The 19,928-nt window shown below is 36.1% G+C and overlaps 1 protein-coding gene across 1 annotated transcript; it reads right to left on the reverse strand.

The window, feature by feature from the left end:
• Window positions 1-3,787: 3,787 nt before the first annotated feature.
• Window positions 3,788-5,001, reverse strand: phlda2 (pleckstrin homology-like domain, family A, member 2). The gene is made up of 2 exons (XM_081356000.1): window positions 4,438-5,001; window positions 3,788-4,096 (listed from the first exon to the last, which is right to left on the reverse strand). The coding sequence occupies exon 1, from the start codon at window positions 4,986-4,988 to the stop codon at window positions 4,464-4,466; it is 525 nt and encodes a 174-aa protein (XP_081212126.1). The 5' UTR covers window positions 4,989-5,001; the 3' UTR covers window positions 3,788-4,096; window positions 4,438-4,463.
• Between the last annotated feature and the right edge of the window lie 14,927 nt (window positions 5,002-19,928).

The following is a 19,928-nucleotide window of genomic DNA, read 5'->3' on the forward strand; positions in this document are numbered from 1 at the left end:
ACACACAAACATTTCACAACTACAATAGATGAATGACTCCATTTGCCAGCACATTTGAATGCCATTTTAGGAGTCTGTGTTTCACGGGGTCTATGATTGTCTGTTTTTTTTTACGTTGTGCGGTCACAGGTAAAATATGTGAGGTATGACTCAGGTGAGGGCTTACCTGACTGTGAGGGCAAATCCAAAAAAAGATCAAATATGAGCATATTAAGATGACATACAAATGGGCTCGTCAATGGAAAAAGTACTAATTCTTTTTCTTTTTCACCCTAGGTGTTTGTGCTCGATTTAACATTCTCAGAACATTCTGGGACTTTATTTTTGTTATTATATAATTTAATAGTGAGTATAACTATTGAATCAAGATAATGAATAATAATGTCATCATTTTGTAAAAAAGAAATGGAAGTTCAAATGAAATGAAAAAGTTGAAAGTGAAAATGGTATCAAAAGTAATGGTAAAGTTGTCTGTAGAATCAGCCGTATGATTGAGCGCTACGCAATGACTGTGGATCTTTTTGTTTATAGAGACATGATTCATAAGGCAGTAATGATTCATAAAGGCATGGCAATTTTAAGATCAAACAAGTGACTTTGTGGGTGCAGCTTATCTTTTAGATATGGGGCGAAAGACACTTTTCCGTTGTAAACCCAGCCCTAAGTATACAACACTCTCCGGTTCCGCCTGCATGACTGTGAAGTTTGATGGGCTCTCACTACTTCTAGTGTTTGTTTGAGACTCAGAAAGTAAATACTGTTGATTGCATTGTGTCTCTGTGTAAACCATTACAACCATAATGTCTTACAGGAAGGATTACACTAATATATAACTATTTAAAGGAATTGTGTCCTGTTTTTTATTTAAATAATCTTAATAAAAAAAATTATTTATATATATATATATATATATATATATATATATATATATATATATATATATATATATATATATATATATAATATTAAATAGATATGTCATAGATGTTTTAATAAATACACATAATTAAAAACTTTATAAAAATTGTATCCTAATTTTCCTAAAATATGCTAAATGAAATATATTTAACAGAAGAAATTGTCCAATTTTGCTTTATTAAACACATATAAATGATTTATAAAAATTCAATTATTAAATTAATAATTAAAACAATCTTAATAGAATAATAAAACAATTATAAAAACATTAATAAAAAATTGTTAAAAATGGGTGTTTTATTTATTGAATAGACTAAAATTCTTAATAAATAATAGAAACATTGAAAGGAAAATTAGTACTAAATAGTTTCATTAAATAAACACATAATTAAATATTTTCCAAAAAAAAGTTGTATTAAACTAAATGCTTAATAAATTAATAAATAAATAACACTGTAAACATATTGTGTACTGAATATTTTTTAATTAAAAAAATCTTAATAATATTAATGAAAACATTAATAAGAAACATTTCCAAAAAAAAAAATTGTAATAAATACACTAAAATGGTTGATAAATAATAAAAACATTTAAAGGAAAATTTGTGTCCTATTAAATACACATAATAAAATGCTTCACAAAACTCCTAATTTTTAATATGCTGAATTAAATGCTTAATAAAAATCATTTAACTGAAAAATATATATATTTTATTAAACTAAATTAATAAATCAATTATTAAATAATGAAAAATGAAAAATTGTGTCATATATATATATATATGTATTTATATATATTATCATATATATATTTTTTTTTAATACTGTACACTTCCTATGGTACACACTAATGCTAATCCTATGCCACTTGAAATCCTTATAAAAAATAAAAAATAACCCCAAAATGTATCCAGTTTTGTTTTATGAAATATTTACTTAATGAAATGCATTAAAAACATTTAAATGAAAATGTGTGGCCTAAATTATAAAAGCAATAATGGACATGAGGCCAAGCTCTATTGTGAATGTAACTGTGGCTTAGGCCTAGTTCATGAGTAATGTACCCTCAGTGAATTTATATTTCATAAAAAAGTAGCATAAAACATTTAATAATAAAAACAAGCCCTAGTCATAGCTGATAGTAACAAAATGTATTGGCATATCAATGCCAACAATGCAAATGTTTCAAACAAAAAGAGTGAGAAAGAAATCCGAGTATAAATCTTTTGTTAATCAACACATCTCTTTTTTATGACTCATAAACAATTAAAACTCAATAAGATGATAGAGAACTTTAAATTGCTATGTCATATGCTGAGTTTATGGTAGTGAGTTATAAATGTCTTCATCCAGATATCCGGACACATCCAGACCTCCGGAGAGAATACAAAGTGAAACTGAGCCTCCAGGAGCCCCCCAGGAGCCCCTCAGGGGCCCGTAGCTGAGGGGCCAAATGAGCGAGACATATTTCTTGACTGGATTCTGCTCCTTAGATCAGTGTGTCCCTTTGATCCATAAACAACTTCAAAGCCCAGCGCTCAATAATCTGTAAAGCTGCGTAATACCACCGAGAGCTTGGCTTCCCTCACTTACTCTACACTGACACATGCACTTCAACTTCAACAAAGGAGGAGTCTGCTTAATCAAACCTCAATGCATTATATCCAACAAAAAACTATGAAAGTATCATTTTGCCCTCTTTGTAAAGGAGTTTTAATGCTGACTGAAGAAACGACACACATTTATAACACGAAATGATGAGCGGTTTCCTGTCATCACCTGACTTGATAAGGCGGCAGTGTATTGAACTTTGGGTGGATCACTCGTTTATAATCTAATCTATACGCCTACACCTGTCCAGAAGGGCAAATGTGAAGGTTATAGCCTCAATAAAGCATTATAGGGATTGGCTTTTGTCTTTTTTACACATTTTTTAAGTCAAATATTATAGTGTTCTCAGTGGGTGCGGCACACAACATAAGCATATTGCTATGCTATACAACAGGTCTATTGAGCTATTTATCTGACGCATGATCACTGACGCCACATTTCTGAATGAACAAGTCACTTCCACTATAAGGGACTTTCCACTCCCTCAAGAAACGCCTGGTTTTCTGACAAAAGCCACAAAATAACTTCTGGAAACATGTAAACGCTGAAATGCCTTGTCGTTTTTTAATTATGGTGCTGTACTACAACACTAGTGCACAACCACATTAAGATATGAAAAATTATATTTGTAATTTTTTGATAAAACTTTACAATAAGGTCAGTTTGTTAGTTAGTTTATAAAAATACTACTAGTTTAGGTCCATTATATAATATTAACAGATACAACTTTTGATTTTAGCAATGTAAATCGTGAAATTGAGACAGCAACATAGTGTCGGCCCAGATCCGGCCCACATCTGGATTCAACGCGTGCCAGATGTGGGCCGGATCTGGGCCGACACTATATTAACTAAGATTAATAAATGCAGTCCCACTTTATATTAAGTGTCTTTAACTACAAATATCATTAAACAAGGGTGGAATTACTAAATTTAGTATACTTAAATAAACTAAATTGAATCAAGCTGAGGTAACTCAATAAAATTAAGTACATTCAACTAGATGTGTATCAAATGATTCACTTAAATGATAGTGTATCATAGTACTAAGATTTAAATTAATCATTTGATACAGTGCTTATTATGTACATAAATGTTGTTAAATTGTACTTATTTTTTGAAGTATAATAAAGTGTGACCATAATTCTTTTACTGCATGTTAACTAATCCCAAATAGAACCTTATTGTAAAGTGTTACCTGATTATATTTTAATTGAACTATTTTAATATAAATAATGAAGTCCAAATACAAACTCAGTTTTATGCAAATTTATTTAAATAAATACATCATGAAATAACTTAATACAACATTGGTATTCGCAGCATTCCTTTGGAAAAATAAATAAGATGCATTTACATGTACAAATCCAGAGCCTTATCGAGGCGGTTAAGAAAGTCCAAGGATTCAGTCTTGAGGGGTTTTTGAGGGTTTTGCTTGTTGAAATCACTGCAGGTTTATTCTTCCGAAGACCTTCACAGACCAGCTCAACCACAGTCCTTATTCTGAGCACACGCGCTCCTTTCAGACATGCTTTGGTCCAAACTTTTTCAAGATTCAGTTTGCTGTATCTCTAAACGAAACAAGAGGGAGAATAAGTTTTCCTAAATACTGTATATAAACCATAACATAAAGCCTCAGTTCAATTGATAGCTAGTATTCAGATCAAATAATTGTCCAACTCGACTACTAATTATGTCAAACAATTGAAAAATAAAGGTTCTTTATTGGCATTATGAAGCAACTTTAACACCCATGGAATCTTTCCATTCCACAAAAGGTTCTTTAGATACGGAAAAATGGTTCTAAATAAGCAAAAAAACGGTTCTTTAATGGCATTGCTGCGAAAACCCCAATTTTGGAACCTTTATTTTTAAGACAAATACATAGATGAACATGATTTCTTTCTCACCATGTGTGTGTTGGATTGGCCACATCTCACGGTGCTCTAGCCTCGCATCTCTCTTGCTGTCCCAGAGAAGGGTTCTCCGATTCCTGGCGTGTTTTAAAGTCCTGAATGGCTTTTCTGTTCTGAAAGTCAATCAGAGCCATTGTGATCACGGCATTCCAGCAGTTCTCCTCGCCCGAGCACCTAAAGTCAATCTCCTTATTGTCTGTAGTCACAATCGTGAAGTAGACGAACTTCCCAGTGCGCTCCACACAGTCCACCTTCTTAATGGACTGCAGCTTGAGCTCTTTGCTCCTGTTCTTCTTCTGGTTGTCGGTGTAGATGTTCAGGCTGTCCGTGGTGAGAACGCACGTCTTCCTCTTCCAGAACTGGAGGAGATTATCGCTCCTCTTTTCCAGCTCTCCTTCCTTCAGGACGTGGGAGATGTCAGAGCCCGTCATTTCGGTGGCGTTTTGAGTTATCTTTGGGTTATGGACGAAAAGACAAGAATACGAATGTCCAAGAGCTTCGTATAATCTCCGCTGAAGTCTCCGGCCGACTGTGTGCTTCTTCATGCGTGCGTAAGATCCAGACAGACTCGAGTAGGTCTGAGGAGGAGAACGGGACCTTTTTTAAGCCTCCGCAGCCCGGCCCACATGACGTCACGTCAACTGTTGCTCGAGTATCAATGGAAGCGCGTGGGCGACAGGCAACTCGACATGTCAGAACTCAGCGAGACCATTAAAACCACTTCTGTTGAATCTCAGTCAAACTGTTCATCAAAAACGTCATTTTTATTTTTAAATATTAGAATAAACAATTATATTTGAATAAATAATGAATTATGAATAATTAATTTATTTGCTAATTATTTGCAATATTATAATACATATTTTTTATTTTATTTTATTTTATTTTATTTTATTTTATTTTATTTTATTTTATTTTATTTTATTTTATTTTATTTTATTTTATTAAAAGCCAACAAGTGCCCAGCATAGGCTACTGTATAGGAACTCCGGCAGTCCAAAAGTATCCCAGGATACACCTCATGAAGTTGGTCCAGACTGCAGAGATTTAAAAAAGAAGTCAAATATAAGACCAAATTGTATATATATATATATATATATAATATATGCATTATAAATAAGAGAAAATTACATTTACACTTGCAAATACATTTAAAATATTTCATTTTACTATACATAATTTCCTTTTTTTTTCCAGTTTTCTAAAATAGTAAAGAGACAGATTTTTTGCCTTAGCTGTTTATGGCTGAAGACCTTCTGTTTATTCTGTATATCATGATGGTTATAAATATGGATAATATGAGCATAGTTTGTATAATAAGGGTTTTAAGGGTGTGCGTGATACATTATGACATTTTACAACTTTTCCTCAAATATAACAGAGTTGAGTAACTCATTAATGAAGTAATATAAAGTGTGACTGTTCATTTTGAAGTGTGTTTATGCCATATTAAGTCATTTCCGCTACATTTCATCTTTGAAAACAGCAGTTCCAAAATCCAATCTTAATAGACTGCCAGTGCTATCAAACGTGCTTTGATGAACCATCTTTCCCTCTCCTTTCATTTCCTCCAAGTGGGATGTTTTATGGAAACGGCCAGGGTGTGTGTCTGTGTGTGTGTGAAGTGTCATCAAGGAGAGCAGTAAAGAGAGGGCATGTCTGTCGAATGACTCACATTGATAACAGAAGGAGGAGTCTTGCCAAACAAGGAGATCTGGGATTTTACACACCTCATTCCAGCTCTGTCCATAGGTCGCTTTCGGATCTGATCATAGCCATATATTCTAGTATGATCCATTATAACAAGATCAGAGGAAAACCTGCGGCTAGCGGCTGCATTTTTTTCCTGGTTCATTGTCTAACCTCATATTCCAAGAAAGGCAACTTGTCCTCTAGAACCCAATATGGTTTCCAGTGGGTGTGTTTTGATTCCAGGCAGTGACCTCATTATCTGTGGGAAGTCATATCAAGGTTTTGGGACATAAGTGGGATGATAGTTGGGATCTGAGAAAGGAAGTTTAGACTGGTTTAGAAGAAACACATTTCACCTCGTTGATTCATTTCCAGAGAAATGAAAGAGAGGCTATTTTGTTGCTCATAGACTGAATGATTTGGATTTTAACCTGGTTTAACCAATCAAGTCTGTTCAAGTTCACGGCTGTCCGGTTTATGAATAACCTCAATGATGTGATTCATACTGTAATCAGTCTCCACCTTCACTTCACAAAAGCTTCTTAAGTTGCTCTAATTTAATAAATCAAGCCACTGTTGAATAAGTATGTCACTGTGTATAATCTAGTTTAACCCTAGAATGCATAAAGGGGGTCAAATTCACCCGTAGTCATTTCCTATGGAATTCTTATATTTTAAAAACCTCAAAGCTCTTGTGACATTTTTGTTGTTGTTGCTCTGAGCCAAGAATTTGTCTCAGACACAATATGCATATGTCCATAGGTGAAAAGCAGCATGTGAAATGAGTAGTATGTCTGAGTTCACAGTATTTGTAAAACAGAAGGCAAAAAAGTACCTGGATGACCTTCTACTTCTGCCATGATCCTGAAGTTCACATTCCCAATGGATCCTTTACTGGATTCATAGACCGTTTGCTTGAAGAGGCTCAAACAAAGGAAGAGGTGCGAACTCTGTCCAAAAGTTATGCTTAGAAAGGTGCAAATCTGATGTGAAATGTTCTGTCTCTGTCTGAAAAGATCATATTCACATGCTCTGTGTGTGAAATGTGGGAAGTGAAGTTCAAACTTGAATAAACTAAATTAGTTTACTAAAACTGCATTTTAAAAATATTCAATTTGATCTTTTATAATGCATATATACAGTGAAAGTAAACAAATAAACATGTTTGATATATTAACATTGGTGTATCTTTCCTTAATAAGACACCTATTTTTTTAAGAAAACCATTAATTCCAATATGGGCCATTTTGAATCCCTTTATGCATCTGTGTAGGTTTTTCTTTTTAGGTTCATGCATAGGGTTAATATAAAATGTATGGGATTTTAGAAATTAATTGTTGTTGAAAAGGCTAACACGTTTATTTTCCTTTAATCAAACTTAAATATTTTCTTAAAGAAATATACAAAAAAATTGTTTTCCCTTTTATAATATAAAAATTAGACATCATGTTAAATATGCAGAAATTTGTATGTACTGTATAATAACTGTTAAATAGACAGAAAATATCACATATTTTTATGTTTGTAATGTGATCTACTAAGTAGAATTAAAATATTATATTCAATTTAATATAATTTAAATGAATTAAATATAAAATATGTACAATTGTAAATATTTAAATAATTTAATATTTAGTGAAATATGTATTTGTATCTATCATATTAATAAACACATACATAACGTACCATATAAATAACATATGTATTTTGGCCCAGTGCTGTTGTTGACTTAAACTAAAACTTAAAGGTTTCAGTTAATAAAATAATTCTGAAATAAAATAAAATATAAATATTAGATGGAAGCACTTAAAAACTTAAACTTAAAAAACAAAATCTCTCTCTCCCCTCTCCTCTCTCTCTCTCATCTCTCTCTCTCTCTGCTCTCTCTCTCTCTCTCTCTCTCTCTCTCTCTCTCTCTCTCTCTCTCTCTCTCTCTCTCTCTCTCTCTCTCTCTCTCTCTCTCTCTCTCTCTCTCACTCTCTCTCTCTCTCTCTTCTCTCTCTCTCTCTCTCTCTCTCTCTCTCTCTCTCTCTCTCTCTCTCTCTCTCTCTCTCTCTCTCTCTCTCTCTCTCTCTCTCTCTCTCTCTCTCTCTCTCTCTCTCTCTCTCTCTCTCTCTCTCTCTCTCTCTCTCTCTCTCTCTCTCTCTCTCTCTCTCTCTCTCTCTCTCTCTCTCTCTCTCTCTCTCTCTCTCTCTCTCTCTCTCTCTCTCTCTCTCTCTCTCTCTCTCTCTCTCTCTCTCTCTCTCCTCTCTCTCTCTCTCTCTCTCTCTCTCTCTCTCTCTCTCTCTCTCTCTCTCTCTCTCTCTCTCTCTCTCTCTCTCTCTCTCTCTCTCTCTATATATATATATATATATATATATATATATATATATATATATATATATATATATATAACACAAAAGCACACAGCAATATTAAACTGAAAAAAAACTGAATATATACAAATAAAAGCTAATTCAAAATATTATTAAATACTATAAAAGTATGTAAATAATACTAAAACAACACTGTTTGTTTGCCTTAGTAAAAGAAAATAATCCATAAAATGTTAGTGAAAAACAGATTGTCAAAAACCTTTCTGGCAAGTACAAGAAAAGTCCGAAGGCAAGATCCAAAATCAAGGGATACAACTATTGCAATTACTATATGAGCAAAAATACAAATTAACAATATTATTGGCGAAGGCGATATAATAACATATATAAAATGTTCATACATTTCATCAGATGTTTCCAGATTATTTGACACTTGCAAAAGAAAGTGTAGAATTCAGTTCAACACAAAAAGGTGTTCTTTAAATCCCCATCTACAACAGTTTATCAAAATATGTCATTACATTTTATACATCACTGTACTGCGGTATCATTGTCCTAGGAGAACCAAAATGAGAAAACATGCCAGTGAAACCAAGCTGAATGGATTGGAAACAGTTATGATATGGCATTATTTATGATGAAACCAGTCTGCAGTGAAAGGCCAGAGCCACAAAAACACTGCAGCTGTTACCTGACGCTTCTCCAGCAGGATTCCTCGCCTGTCAAACCCCTATCTCTCTCAAGAGCTCTCCTCTACAATTGTTTGGGAAACCTATTTTTGGCAGCTTGATCTCCAAGCTTGATCTCTCAGGAAAAAAAAGCTTCACCTCTTTCCTCACACTCATAAACGTATGTAGCCCTCTTGGCCAGAACGCACAGCGATGAGTCCCAGTAGTTATTTGAAGCATTGTTCAGATAAGCCAGAGCAAGTGCTCTCATATCGTGGGAAAAAGAACAAATGGCGCAAACGTCCAAGAGAGCCATGAGAAACTATTGTGAAACAATGCACAGGGATAAGAAGTGCTGACACATGTGGGTCAGGAAGCCAAGTGCCTTAACAAAGCCTGATAGCTTTTAATATAAACCTAATTCGCCATAAACAAACCACTGGGACTATACCAATCCAGGAAAATGCCTGAATAAATGATAATTGATTAAAAACAAAATGTATGTTAGACCCTATACCGACTAAGTTACTGAAAGAGATGCTTCAGGAGATCATAGATCCTCTTCTTAATATTCATCTTTGTAACTAGGATATTTACCGAAAACGTTTAAGCTGACTATTATTAAACCTCTTATTGAAAAAATGCAACTTGATCCTAGAGAATTAGTCAATTACAGGCCGATCTTGAATCTACCTTTTCTGTCAAAATTAATAGAAAAGGCAGTATCCTCACAACTATGTTCCTTTTTTAGAAAGAAATGATATCTGCGAGGATTTCCAGTCAGGATTTAGACCGTACCATAGTACCGAGACTGCTCTCATTAGAGTTACAAATGATTTGCTCTCATCATTCAGTCATGGTTGTATGTCTCTATTAGTGTTACTCGATCTTAGTTCTGCATTTGATACCATCGACCACAACATTCTTTTGAATAGAATCGAAAATGATGTTGGCATGAGTGGAATTCCATTAGCACCATGTGTGGTTGCACTACACACTTAAATCATACTTATCTGACTGTTATCAGTTTGTAGCAGTAAATGATGTCATATCGATCACAAGTTCAGTATGGCATGCCACAAGGCTCAGTACTAGGACCGCTGCTGTTCACTCTGTACATGCTACCCTTGGGAATTAGTTTTCACTGTTATGCTGACTCAGCTCTATATTTCTTCGCGCCCTGACGAAACTTACCAATTCACAAAATTAACGGAATGCATAGCTGATATAAAAAACTGTATGGCTAGTAATTTCCTACTACTTAATTCTGAACTTAATTTCCTACTACTTAATTATTGGGCAAAAAACCTCTGCACGTAATAACCTAGAATACTGTCTAACACTTGATGGCTGCTCTGTTAAGTCTTCGTCGTCGGTTAGGAACCTGGGTGTGCTCTTTGATACCAATCTTTCATTTGAAAACCTCATTTCTAGTATCTGTAAAACTGCATTCTTCCATCTTAAAAATATATCTAAATTCCGACATATGCTTTCAATGAAAAATGCGGAACAGTTAGTTCATGCGTTCATGACATCAAGGCTGGATTATTGTAATGCTCTAATGGGTGGTTGCCCTGCACGCTTAATAAACAAAGTCCAGTTGGTCCAAAACGCAGCAGCTCGAGTTCTTATTAGAAAGTATGACCATATTAGCCCGGTTCTGTCAACACTGCATTGGCTCCCTATTTAACATAGTATAAATTTAAAAATATTGCTGATCACTTACAAAGCACTAAATGGTTTAGCTCCGCAGTACTTGAGCGAGCTCTTAACGCATTATAGTCCTTCACGTCTACTGCAATCTCAAAATTCCAGCCAGTTGATAATACCTAGAATATCAAAATCGACTGCAGGCGGTAGATCCTTTTCCTATTTAGCACCAAAACTTTGGAACAATTTTCCCCCTATTGTCCGGGAAGCAGACACACTCTGTCAGTTCAAATCTAGACTAAAAACGCATCTCTTTTACCTGACATCCATATAAAACATTAAACATTCATATTATTCAAATCAGTTAAATGATTATTAGGCTGCATAGTTTAGGTCAGCCGGAACCAGGCACACTTCCTATAACACCTGATGTACTTGTTACATCATAAGAAGAATGGCATCTATGCTAATGCTAGCCTTTCTGTTTATTCTGAGGTTTACTGAAGTCAGCCGGATCCGGGCCGGATCCAGATCAGATGGTGGACCTGTGCCTGGACCCATCCACGACGCATTCCTGAAGTGCCAGCCTCATCAGCCCTGTGAAGGCCTCATCGACACGACAGCCATTGGCACTGATCCTCAACAAACTCCTCTCCATACTGGCGTGATGGCTCCGACTTCCAACCAGATGGAACTGGATAAATATTCTGAATGTTCTGATCCAATCTGACTTCTGACCTGTAATGTTGCCTGGATCATAATCATACACTGTTGGCTCGTTGGCCAGAGGAGAACTGACCCTCGACTGAGCCTGGGTTCTCCCAAAGGTTTCTTTCTCCATTCTGTCACTGATGGAGTTTTGGTTCCTTGCCACTGTTGCCTTGGCTTTTGGCTTGCTTAGTTGGGGACATTTAATATTCAACAATATTATTGATCTGCCTTACTTAAGGTGGACGATGATGCAATTTTCTTCTAGAAACAAACTTTGTTGTATTATTTTCAAGTAATCACTGTGAAGCTGCTTTGATGCAATCTGTATTGTAAAAAGCGCTATATAAATAAAGGTGACTTGACTTGTTTCCTTCCCTAATTAGGGGCTGTTTACACGACACCAGTTTTTGAAAACGGGTTTCTCAAAGTTTAAGTTTTTGAAAACGATAGGCTACCGTCATCATCTCTGTGTAAACTACATAGATGTAAATTTGAGAAAAAGGTGACGTCATGCGTGCAGTTTCTCTACAAAGTGACATTGCCAACTCCGTGCGACAGGGATCGTTTTGACAATGTTGTCGTCTGTACAAAGGAAAAAACATTTATGTTTTTAGTACATTGTGGTCATGTAAACATACCCTTATTCTCCCTGTGTTTTTTGTGCTGATTAATTGTGTTTTATTTTTGTGTGTGTGTGTTTGTTTTACAGTTTAGGTGTTTTCCTGTTTTGTCCTGGTCGGTCGGTCAGTTCTGCTATTATTCCCAGACCGTAATTGTAATCAGTCTTACTTTTTGGATTCATATTAGACCAATTGAACTTTTTATGTAACTGACTTACACAAAATTATGACCGGACATAAAGTGCCCTTATTATGCTATATATTAAAGTTTCCTAATGTTGTTTTGGAGTCTCCTACAACAGGTTTACATGCATCAAAGGTCAAAAAACAGTTTCATTTTCTTAAAATATACATTTGCACGTCACCGCAAACGACTCGTCAGATGAATCAATCTCTCTAAATCCCTCCTTCCCTCTGCTCTGATTCGCCAGACAGCTCAGTCGGTTGTGATTGGTCTAGCGGGCGGGCGGACCAATCCCTGCTGTCTCCCTTTTCCCTGCTGTCTGCGCGTGCAATAAGTGGGCGGGCAATGTGCTACTGTTTCGTCTCGACATCACAACAAAAGGGCTTATGACTTGTTTGAAAAACGATTAATTTCATTGACTTAGAGTCGACTCTTACTTTTGAAAAAAGACAATAACTTTATAAATGGTGCACTTTCAGATTTAAAACTTTGCAGGATGTTTTCATTCACTTAGAGTTATGTTACTCACTACATGAAAGGTCATTAAAAAAAATCCATAATAGGGGCCCTTTAAACACTATTTTGGTGTTTTTAAGTCAAGTCAAGTCAAGTCATCTTCATTTATATAGCGCTTTTAACAATGTAGATTGTCTCAAAGCAGCTTTACAGAGATAAGCGTATAATTTAAGGTAACAGAGATTGTTTCGGCTTTACAGCAGAGTTAAGTTATTTCCATCTAAAGTTAGTTTTAATTGATTTGGTTCCGTTGCAATGATCATTTGTTATTAAATTAGGGGCCGCTAAGACGACACCATTCTCTCTACACAGACTTTAAACGCGAACCTGTGAGAAACGCTGATGGCGGTCACATGCGCATTTAGAATGGGTTCTATAGTTATGTGCGTTAGAATATACGCAGGTTTGGAATTCCCTACAAGCCAAGCCTAAACAAAATACTTGTCTTTCCTTATAAATTTGATAAGGAATTTTATTTTATTTGTTGCTTTGGGGTAGGACCGCAAGACGAATTTTCCCGACAACGCCTTATCTGTAGAGTGGTAGTGGGATCCTCCATAGGGAGAGACTAGTTGGCACTTCAGCACTGCGTTGTCATCGGTCCAGGTGAAGGTCCTTCGTCAGATCTGGATACGGCCTGGATCCGGCAGGCTGCAGGAAAAACCTTGGGATAAACACAGACACTAAAATTAGCGTAGATGCCATTCTTCTCGTGATGTAACGAGTACATCAGGATTTTTGGGAAGTGTTCCCGGTTCCGGCTGACCTAATCTATGCAGCATAGCATTAAATTATAGAAGTCTATAATGTATTATGTGAAAGCTAGGTCAAAGAGATGTGTCTTTAATCTGGCTTTGAACTGACAGAGTGTGTCTGCTTCCCGGACAATGGTAGGAAGACTGTTCCAGAGTTTTGGTGCTAAATAGGAGAAGGATCTACCGCCAGCAGTCGATTTTGATATTCTAGGTATAATCAACTGGCCGGAATTTTGAGATCGTAATAGACGTGACGGACTATAATGCGTTAAGAGCTCGCTCAAGTACTGCGGAGCTAAACCATTCAGTGCTTTGTAAGTAATCAGCAATATTTTAAAATTTATGCGATGTTTAATAGGGAGCCAGTGCAGTTTTGACAGAACCGGGCTAATATGGTCATACTTCCTGGTTCTGGTAAGAACTCGAGCTGCTGCGTTTTGGACCAGCTGTAGTTTGTTTATTAAGCGTGCAGGGCAACCACCCAGTAGAGCATTACAATAATCTAGCCTTGAGGTCATGAACGCATGAACTAATTGTTCCGCATTTGTCAATGAGAGCATATGACGTAATTTAGATATATTTTTAAGATGGAAAAATGCAGTTTTACAGATACTAGACACGTGACTTTCAAATGAAAGATTGGTATCAAAGAGCACACCCAGGTTCCTAACCGACGACGAAGACTTAACAGAGCAGCCATCAAGTGTTAGACAGTATTCTAGATTATTACGTGAGGAAGTTTTTTGTCCAATAATTAGAAACTCTGTTTTTTCAGAATTTAGAAGTAGGAAATTACAAGTCATCCAATTTTTTATATCCGCTATGCATTCCGTTAATTTTGTGAATTGATAAGTTTCGTTAGGTTTTGAAGAAATATAGAGCTGAGTATCGTCAGCATAACAGTGAAAGCTAATTCCATGTTTCCTAATGATATCTCCTAAGGGTAGCATGTACAGAGTGAACAGCAGCGGTCCTAGTACTGAGCCTTGTGGTACGCCATACTTAACCTGTGATCGATGAGACATCTCATCATTTACTGCTACAAACTGATAACGGTCAGATAAGTATGATTTAAACCATGCTAGTGCATTTCCTGTAATGCCAACATAATGTTCTAATCTATTTAAAAGAACGTTGTGGTCGATGGTGTCAAATGCAGCGCTAAGATCGAGTAACACTAATAGAGAGATACAACCACGATCGGATGATAAGAGCAAATCATTTGTGACTCTAACGAGAGCTGTTTCGGTACTATGGTACGGTCTAAATCCGGACTGGAAATCCTCGCAGATATCATTTCTTTCAAGAAAGGAACACAGTTGTGAGGATACTGCCTTTTCTAATATCTTTGACAGAAAAGGTAGATTCGAGATCGGCCTGTAATTGACTAATTCTGAAGGATCAAGTTGCGTTTTTTTAACAAGCGGTTTAATCAAAGCCAGCTTAAAGTTTTTTGGTACGTATCCTAGAGACAAAGACGAATTAATGATATTAAGAAGAGGATCTATGACCTCTGGAAGTATTTCTTTCAGTAGCTTAGTCGGTATAGGGTCTAACATACATGTTGTAGATTTAGATGATTTAATGAGTTTAGTAAATTCTTCCTCTCCTATAGCAACGAATGAATCAAATTTTTCCTCAGGGAGACTACAATGCACTGCCTGATGCGATACTGTAGTAGACGGTTGCATAGTTATAATTTTGTCCCTGATATTATCAATCTTATAAGTGAAGAAGTTCATAAAGTCATTACTGCTGTGTTGCTTGGAAACTTCGGTGCTTGAAGCTTTATTTTTCGTTAGTTTAGCCACCGTTTCAAATAAATTCCTAGGATTATGTTTATTTTCTTCTAATAGGGTTGAAAAATAAGCAGATCTAGCAGCTTTTAAAGCCTCTCTGTAAGTAATTGAGCTCTCTTTCCATGAAATGCGAAATACCTCTAGTTTTGTTTTCTTCCAGTTGCGCTCCATTTTTCTGGCTGCTCTCTTAAGGGCCCGAGTGTGCTCGTTGTACCACGGCGTTGGACTATTTTCTTTAATCTTCTTTAAGCGCAACGGAGCAACTGTGTCTAAAGTGCTGGAAAAGAGAGAGTTAAACGTTTCTGTTGTAATATCTAGTTCTTCTAAGCTATCTGAGATGCTGAGATGATGAAACTGATTAGGAAGATTATTAATAAAGCAATCTTTAGTAGCAGAAGTGATAGGTCTCACATATTTGAAACACGGAGTCGGCTTTGCAGCCTTGGCTAAATGCAAATTACACGAGACTAGATAATGATCTGAGATGTCATCGCTCTGCTGCAGAATTTCAACGGCATCAACATCTATTCCGTGTGATAATATTAGATCTAGAGTATGATTACGACGATGAGTAGGTCCTGACACGTGTTGTCTAACTCCAATTGAATTTACAATGTCTTTAAATGCCAATCCCAATGCATCTTTTTCATTATCGATGTGTATATTAAAATCACCAACAATTAGTACTTTATCTGCAGTCAATATTAATTCTGATAGAAAGTCCGCAAATTCTTTGATAAAGTCTGTATGGTGCCCTGGTGGCCTGTATACAGTAGCCAGCACAAATCTCAGACGTGATTTATCGTTTACACTATATATTTTTACATTAAGCACCAATGCTTCAAAAGAATTATATTTAAAACTTGATTTCTTAGTGGTTTTGAAACTATTACTATAGATTACAGCAACACCACCCCCTTTGCGTTTCAGACGAGGCTCATGTTTATAACAGTAATCTTGCGGGGTTGATTCATTTAAAGTAATGTAATCGTTTGGTTTTAGCCAGGTTTCTGTCAAACACAGCACATCTAGGTTATTATCTGAAATCATATCATTAACAATGAGTGCTTTTGAAGTAAGCGATCGAATATTCAGCAACCCAAGCTTTAGCATTTGCTCATCTGTATTATAGCTGTTTTTTATTTGTTGAACATCAATTAAATTTTTAACCTTAGTTGGGTTTAAACGTTTTTTGGATTTCCAAATTCGGGGAACAGACACAGTCTCTATATGATGATATCTAGGTGAAAGAGGCTCTATGTGATGGGATTTATCTGACCTTGGTGACGCGAGGCCGCTAGCAGACAGTCGGTTAAGCCAGTCTGTCTGCTTCCTGACCTGAGCCCCAGATTGTCATGTTTGAGCTCTAAGACTATGAGCCATATTACTAGAGAGAAGAGCAGCACCATCCCAGGAGGGATGAATACCATCTCTTTTCAACAGGTCAGGTTTGCCCCAAAAACTTTTCCAATTGTCTATGAATTCTATATTATTAAGCGGACACCACTTAGACAGCCAACCGTTAAGCGAACACAATCTACTAACTATCTCATCACTCCTGCGAACAGGAAGGGGGCCAGAGCAAATTACAGTCCTTGACATCGTACTTGCAAGTTCACACACCTCTTTAATATTAATTTTGGTGATCTCCGACTGGCGGAGTCGAACATCATTAGTGCCGACATGAATAATGATCTTAGAGAATTTACGATTAGCATTAGCCAGCACTTTTAAATTTGCTTTGATGTCAGGCGCTCTGGCTCCCGGCAAACATGTGACTATGGTGGTTGGTGTCTCTATTTTCACGTTCCGTGTAATAGAATCGCCAATAACTAGGGCACAATCATTCTCAGTGGGTGTTTCACTGAGCGGGGCAAATCGATTTGTTATGGTAATCGGAACGGAAGAGTGGTTTTTAGATCCGCGACTAGAGCGATCCCTCACTGTCACCCATTTGCCCGGCTGCACGGGCTCTACTTCAGCCAGAACCGACTCATGTAAAGTGTGCACTATTCTATGCGCATCCAAAACATCTAAAGCACTAGCACTCTTACTATCCTCAATTAAAGTTTGGATGCGTGTTTCTAATTCTGAAATCTTCTCTGTCAACCTAACTGTCTCCTTACATTTATCACATATAAATCCTATATTGTCGACAGAGAAGCCTATACTAAACATGTGACATGAAGTGCAAGTGACAATAACAGGACAAGACATTACTCACCGTGTTTGTTGAGTGATTCTTACTCACCTGAGCTTTTTATGAACTCAAAGGCGCGGACGCGCGAGAGAAAAATAAATAAATAAAATAGCTGAGCGCACGGGTGGCGCGTTAACAGGCTAGCGAATTACTAGCGTTTTGTGCTAGTAGTACTAATAACAAAAGCTAGCGATGTCAGGTTAATCTGAGATGTTGGGTAAAATGTAGTAGTATAAACAACTAGAAATGGTAGTAAAATGATGGTTCAAAACAAAGAAATATATGGCTAAGACGGAGCTTATCGCACCGAATCAAACAAACACACTCACAGCAGGCAGCGAGGCAGACAGGAGCAATCGATCAGACAGGCAATCGATCAGACAGGAAAAAGGAATGAGAACACTTTTTGGTGAACGACGTGTTACGGTAACACAGTCTCACCCCCAAACGTCACATACTGACGCGTCTTGACCAAACGGCAATATACGACGAAAAGGGTACCCCTAAAACGTCTGTATGTGACGATTCGGGTTATGGGTAGGTTTAGGTATGCGTTAGGGTACCGCTAAGAGGCGCTGCTGGTGCACTTATGTCTTCGTCTCATATGGACGTTTTAGGGGTACCCTTTTCGTCGTATATTGCCGTTTGGTCAAGACGCGTCAGTATGTGACGTTTGGGGGTGAGAGTGAATCGCTCAAAAAGACTTGTCGCCACCTACAGGCCAACTGCGATTTAACCTGCATAAATTGTTACTGAACGAATCCGTCAACAAATATTTTTGGTGAATGGATTCACAATTCAAGTTAGGCTACTGGAATGAATCATAATGTCCTTAAAAGTTATGCTGAGCAATGACAAAATGGAGAAAACAAAACATGTACTTTGCTCGTTTGTGGTATTTAAAAGAAAAAGAAAAAAAAGGATCAGTAATGAATGACTTGCTCATAATGACTCTATTTATCCTGCACAAAATGTTACTATAATATACCATGCATAAACTTAGGGAATGATCATTAGCATTAAAAGACCATTAGATTAGTTGTACGTGGCAGTTATAATCACACAATTCACACTGACAGCATATTATGTTTATGAAGCCGCATATCTGTGCCTTTTATCTCGATTCATCTTTCTATTTTACTTGTTTACAATCCAAACAAGCTTTGCATACTTAGCATACATAGGGAACAACAATGACATTGCAGGATGGTTAAAGAAACTATTTTTTTATTTATTCCCAGGTAGGAGTTACTTGTGAACTATAGTGGTAAACCCTTAATTCCTAGTATAAAGCTTAGAAGGCCTGTTCCTCGAATTGTATTGTAAGCTGCTTTGTATACAGAGCATGACAAGCAAGTAATAGAACTACTTAGCTATTGTTTCAATATGAGCATATAATAAGCCCCAACATTTTCATGAATAAGCTAACATCACCAAATGACTCAACATTTATATCTGAGATTAGCTGTGCCGGTCTGTTTAGATATTATGTAAGTCTAATTAATGATGTCTTTCTAATCCATTTACAAAATATATATATAAGACTGATTAACTTAAGGGATGATTCACCCACAAATGAAAGTTCGGACATCATTTACTCAGCAGCCTGTCATTCCAAACCTGTGATATTTTTTTTTTTCTTCTGCAGAACACAAATTAGATATTTTGAAGAATGTTTCAACTGTTTTTGCCCATACAGTAAAGCCAACGGACTGCATGATATTGGAAAAACATATAGCATTGAGATACTGTATTTAGCTTTTCTGCAATATAAATTGTGATTTTCATTAGAATACTATGGAAATAATGAATCATTCTAGAATAATTGGGGTGATTTTGTTGGATCTCTATAGAACTTTTCTAAAGTCTTTTTAATCTGAAGACTTTTGAGTGTGTGTGTGTGTGTGTGTGTGTGTGTGTGTGTGTGTGTGTGTGTGTGTGCAGTGCCTGATAAATCCTACTTTATAGGGAAATGTCCCCACAAATATGGCAATATCCGAAATCATTGTCCTTGTGGGGACATTTTTTGGTCCCCATGAGGAAAAAAGCTTATAAATCATACTAAGTGATGTTTTTTGAAAATGTATAATGTAGAAAGTTTTGTGTGATGGGCAGGTTTAGGGGTCGGGTTAGTGTAAGGTGAGAGAATATACAATTTGTACAGTATAAAAATCATGTCTAAGGAAAGTCCCCATGGAACATGAAAACAAGAAAATACAACATTAGTTTGTGTGTGTGTGTGTGTGTGTATCCCATACAGAAAACCTTTTTGACTTAATCAATACAACTATAAAATAAAAATAGTTATTTGTATTGTGTATTATTTAATATTTAAAAAAATCGAGAATTAATTTTTTTTATAGTAGCCTACTGCT

Source organism: Scardinius erythrophthalmus (assembly GCF_964197995.2).
Source record: "Scardinius erythrophthalmus genome assembly, chromosome: 24".
Lineage (NCBI taxonomy): Eukaryota > Metazoa > Chordata > Actinopteri > Cypriniformes > Leuciscidae > Scardinius > Scardinius erythrophthalmus.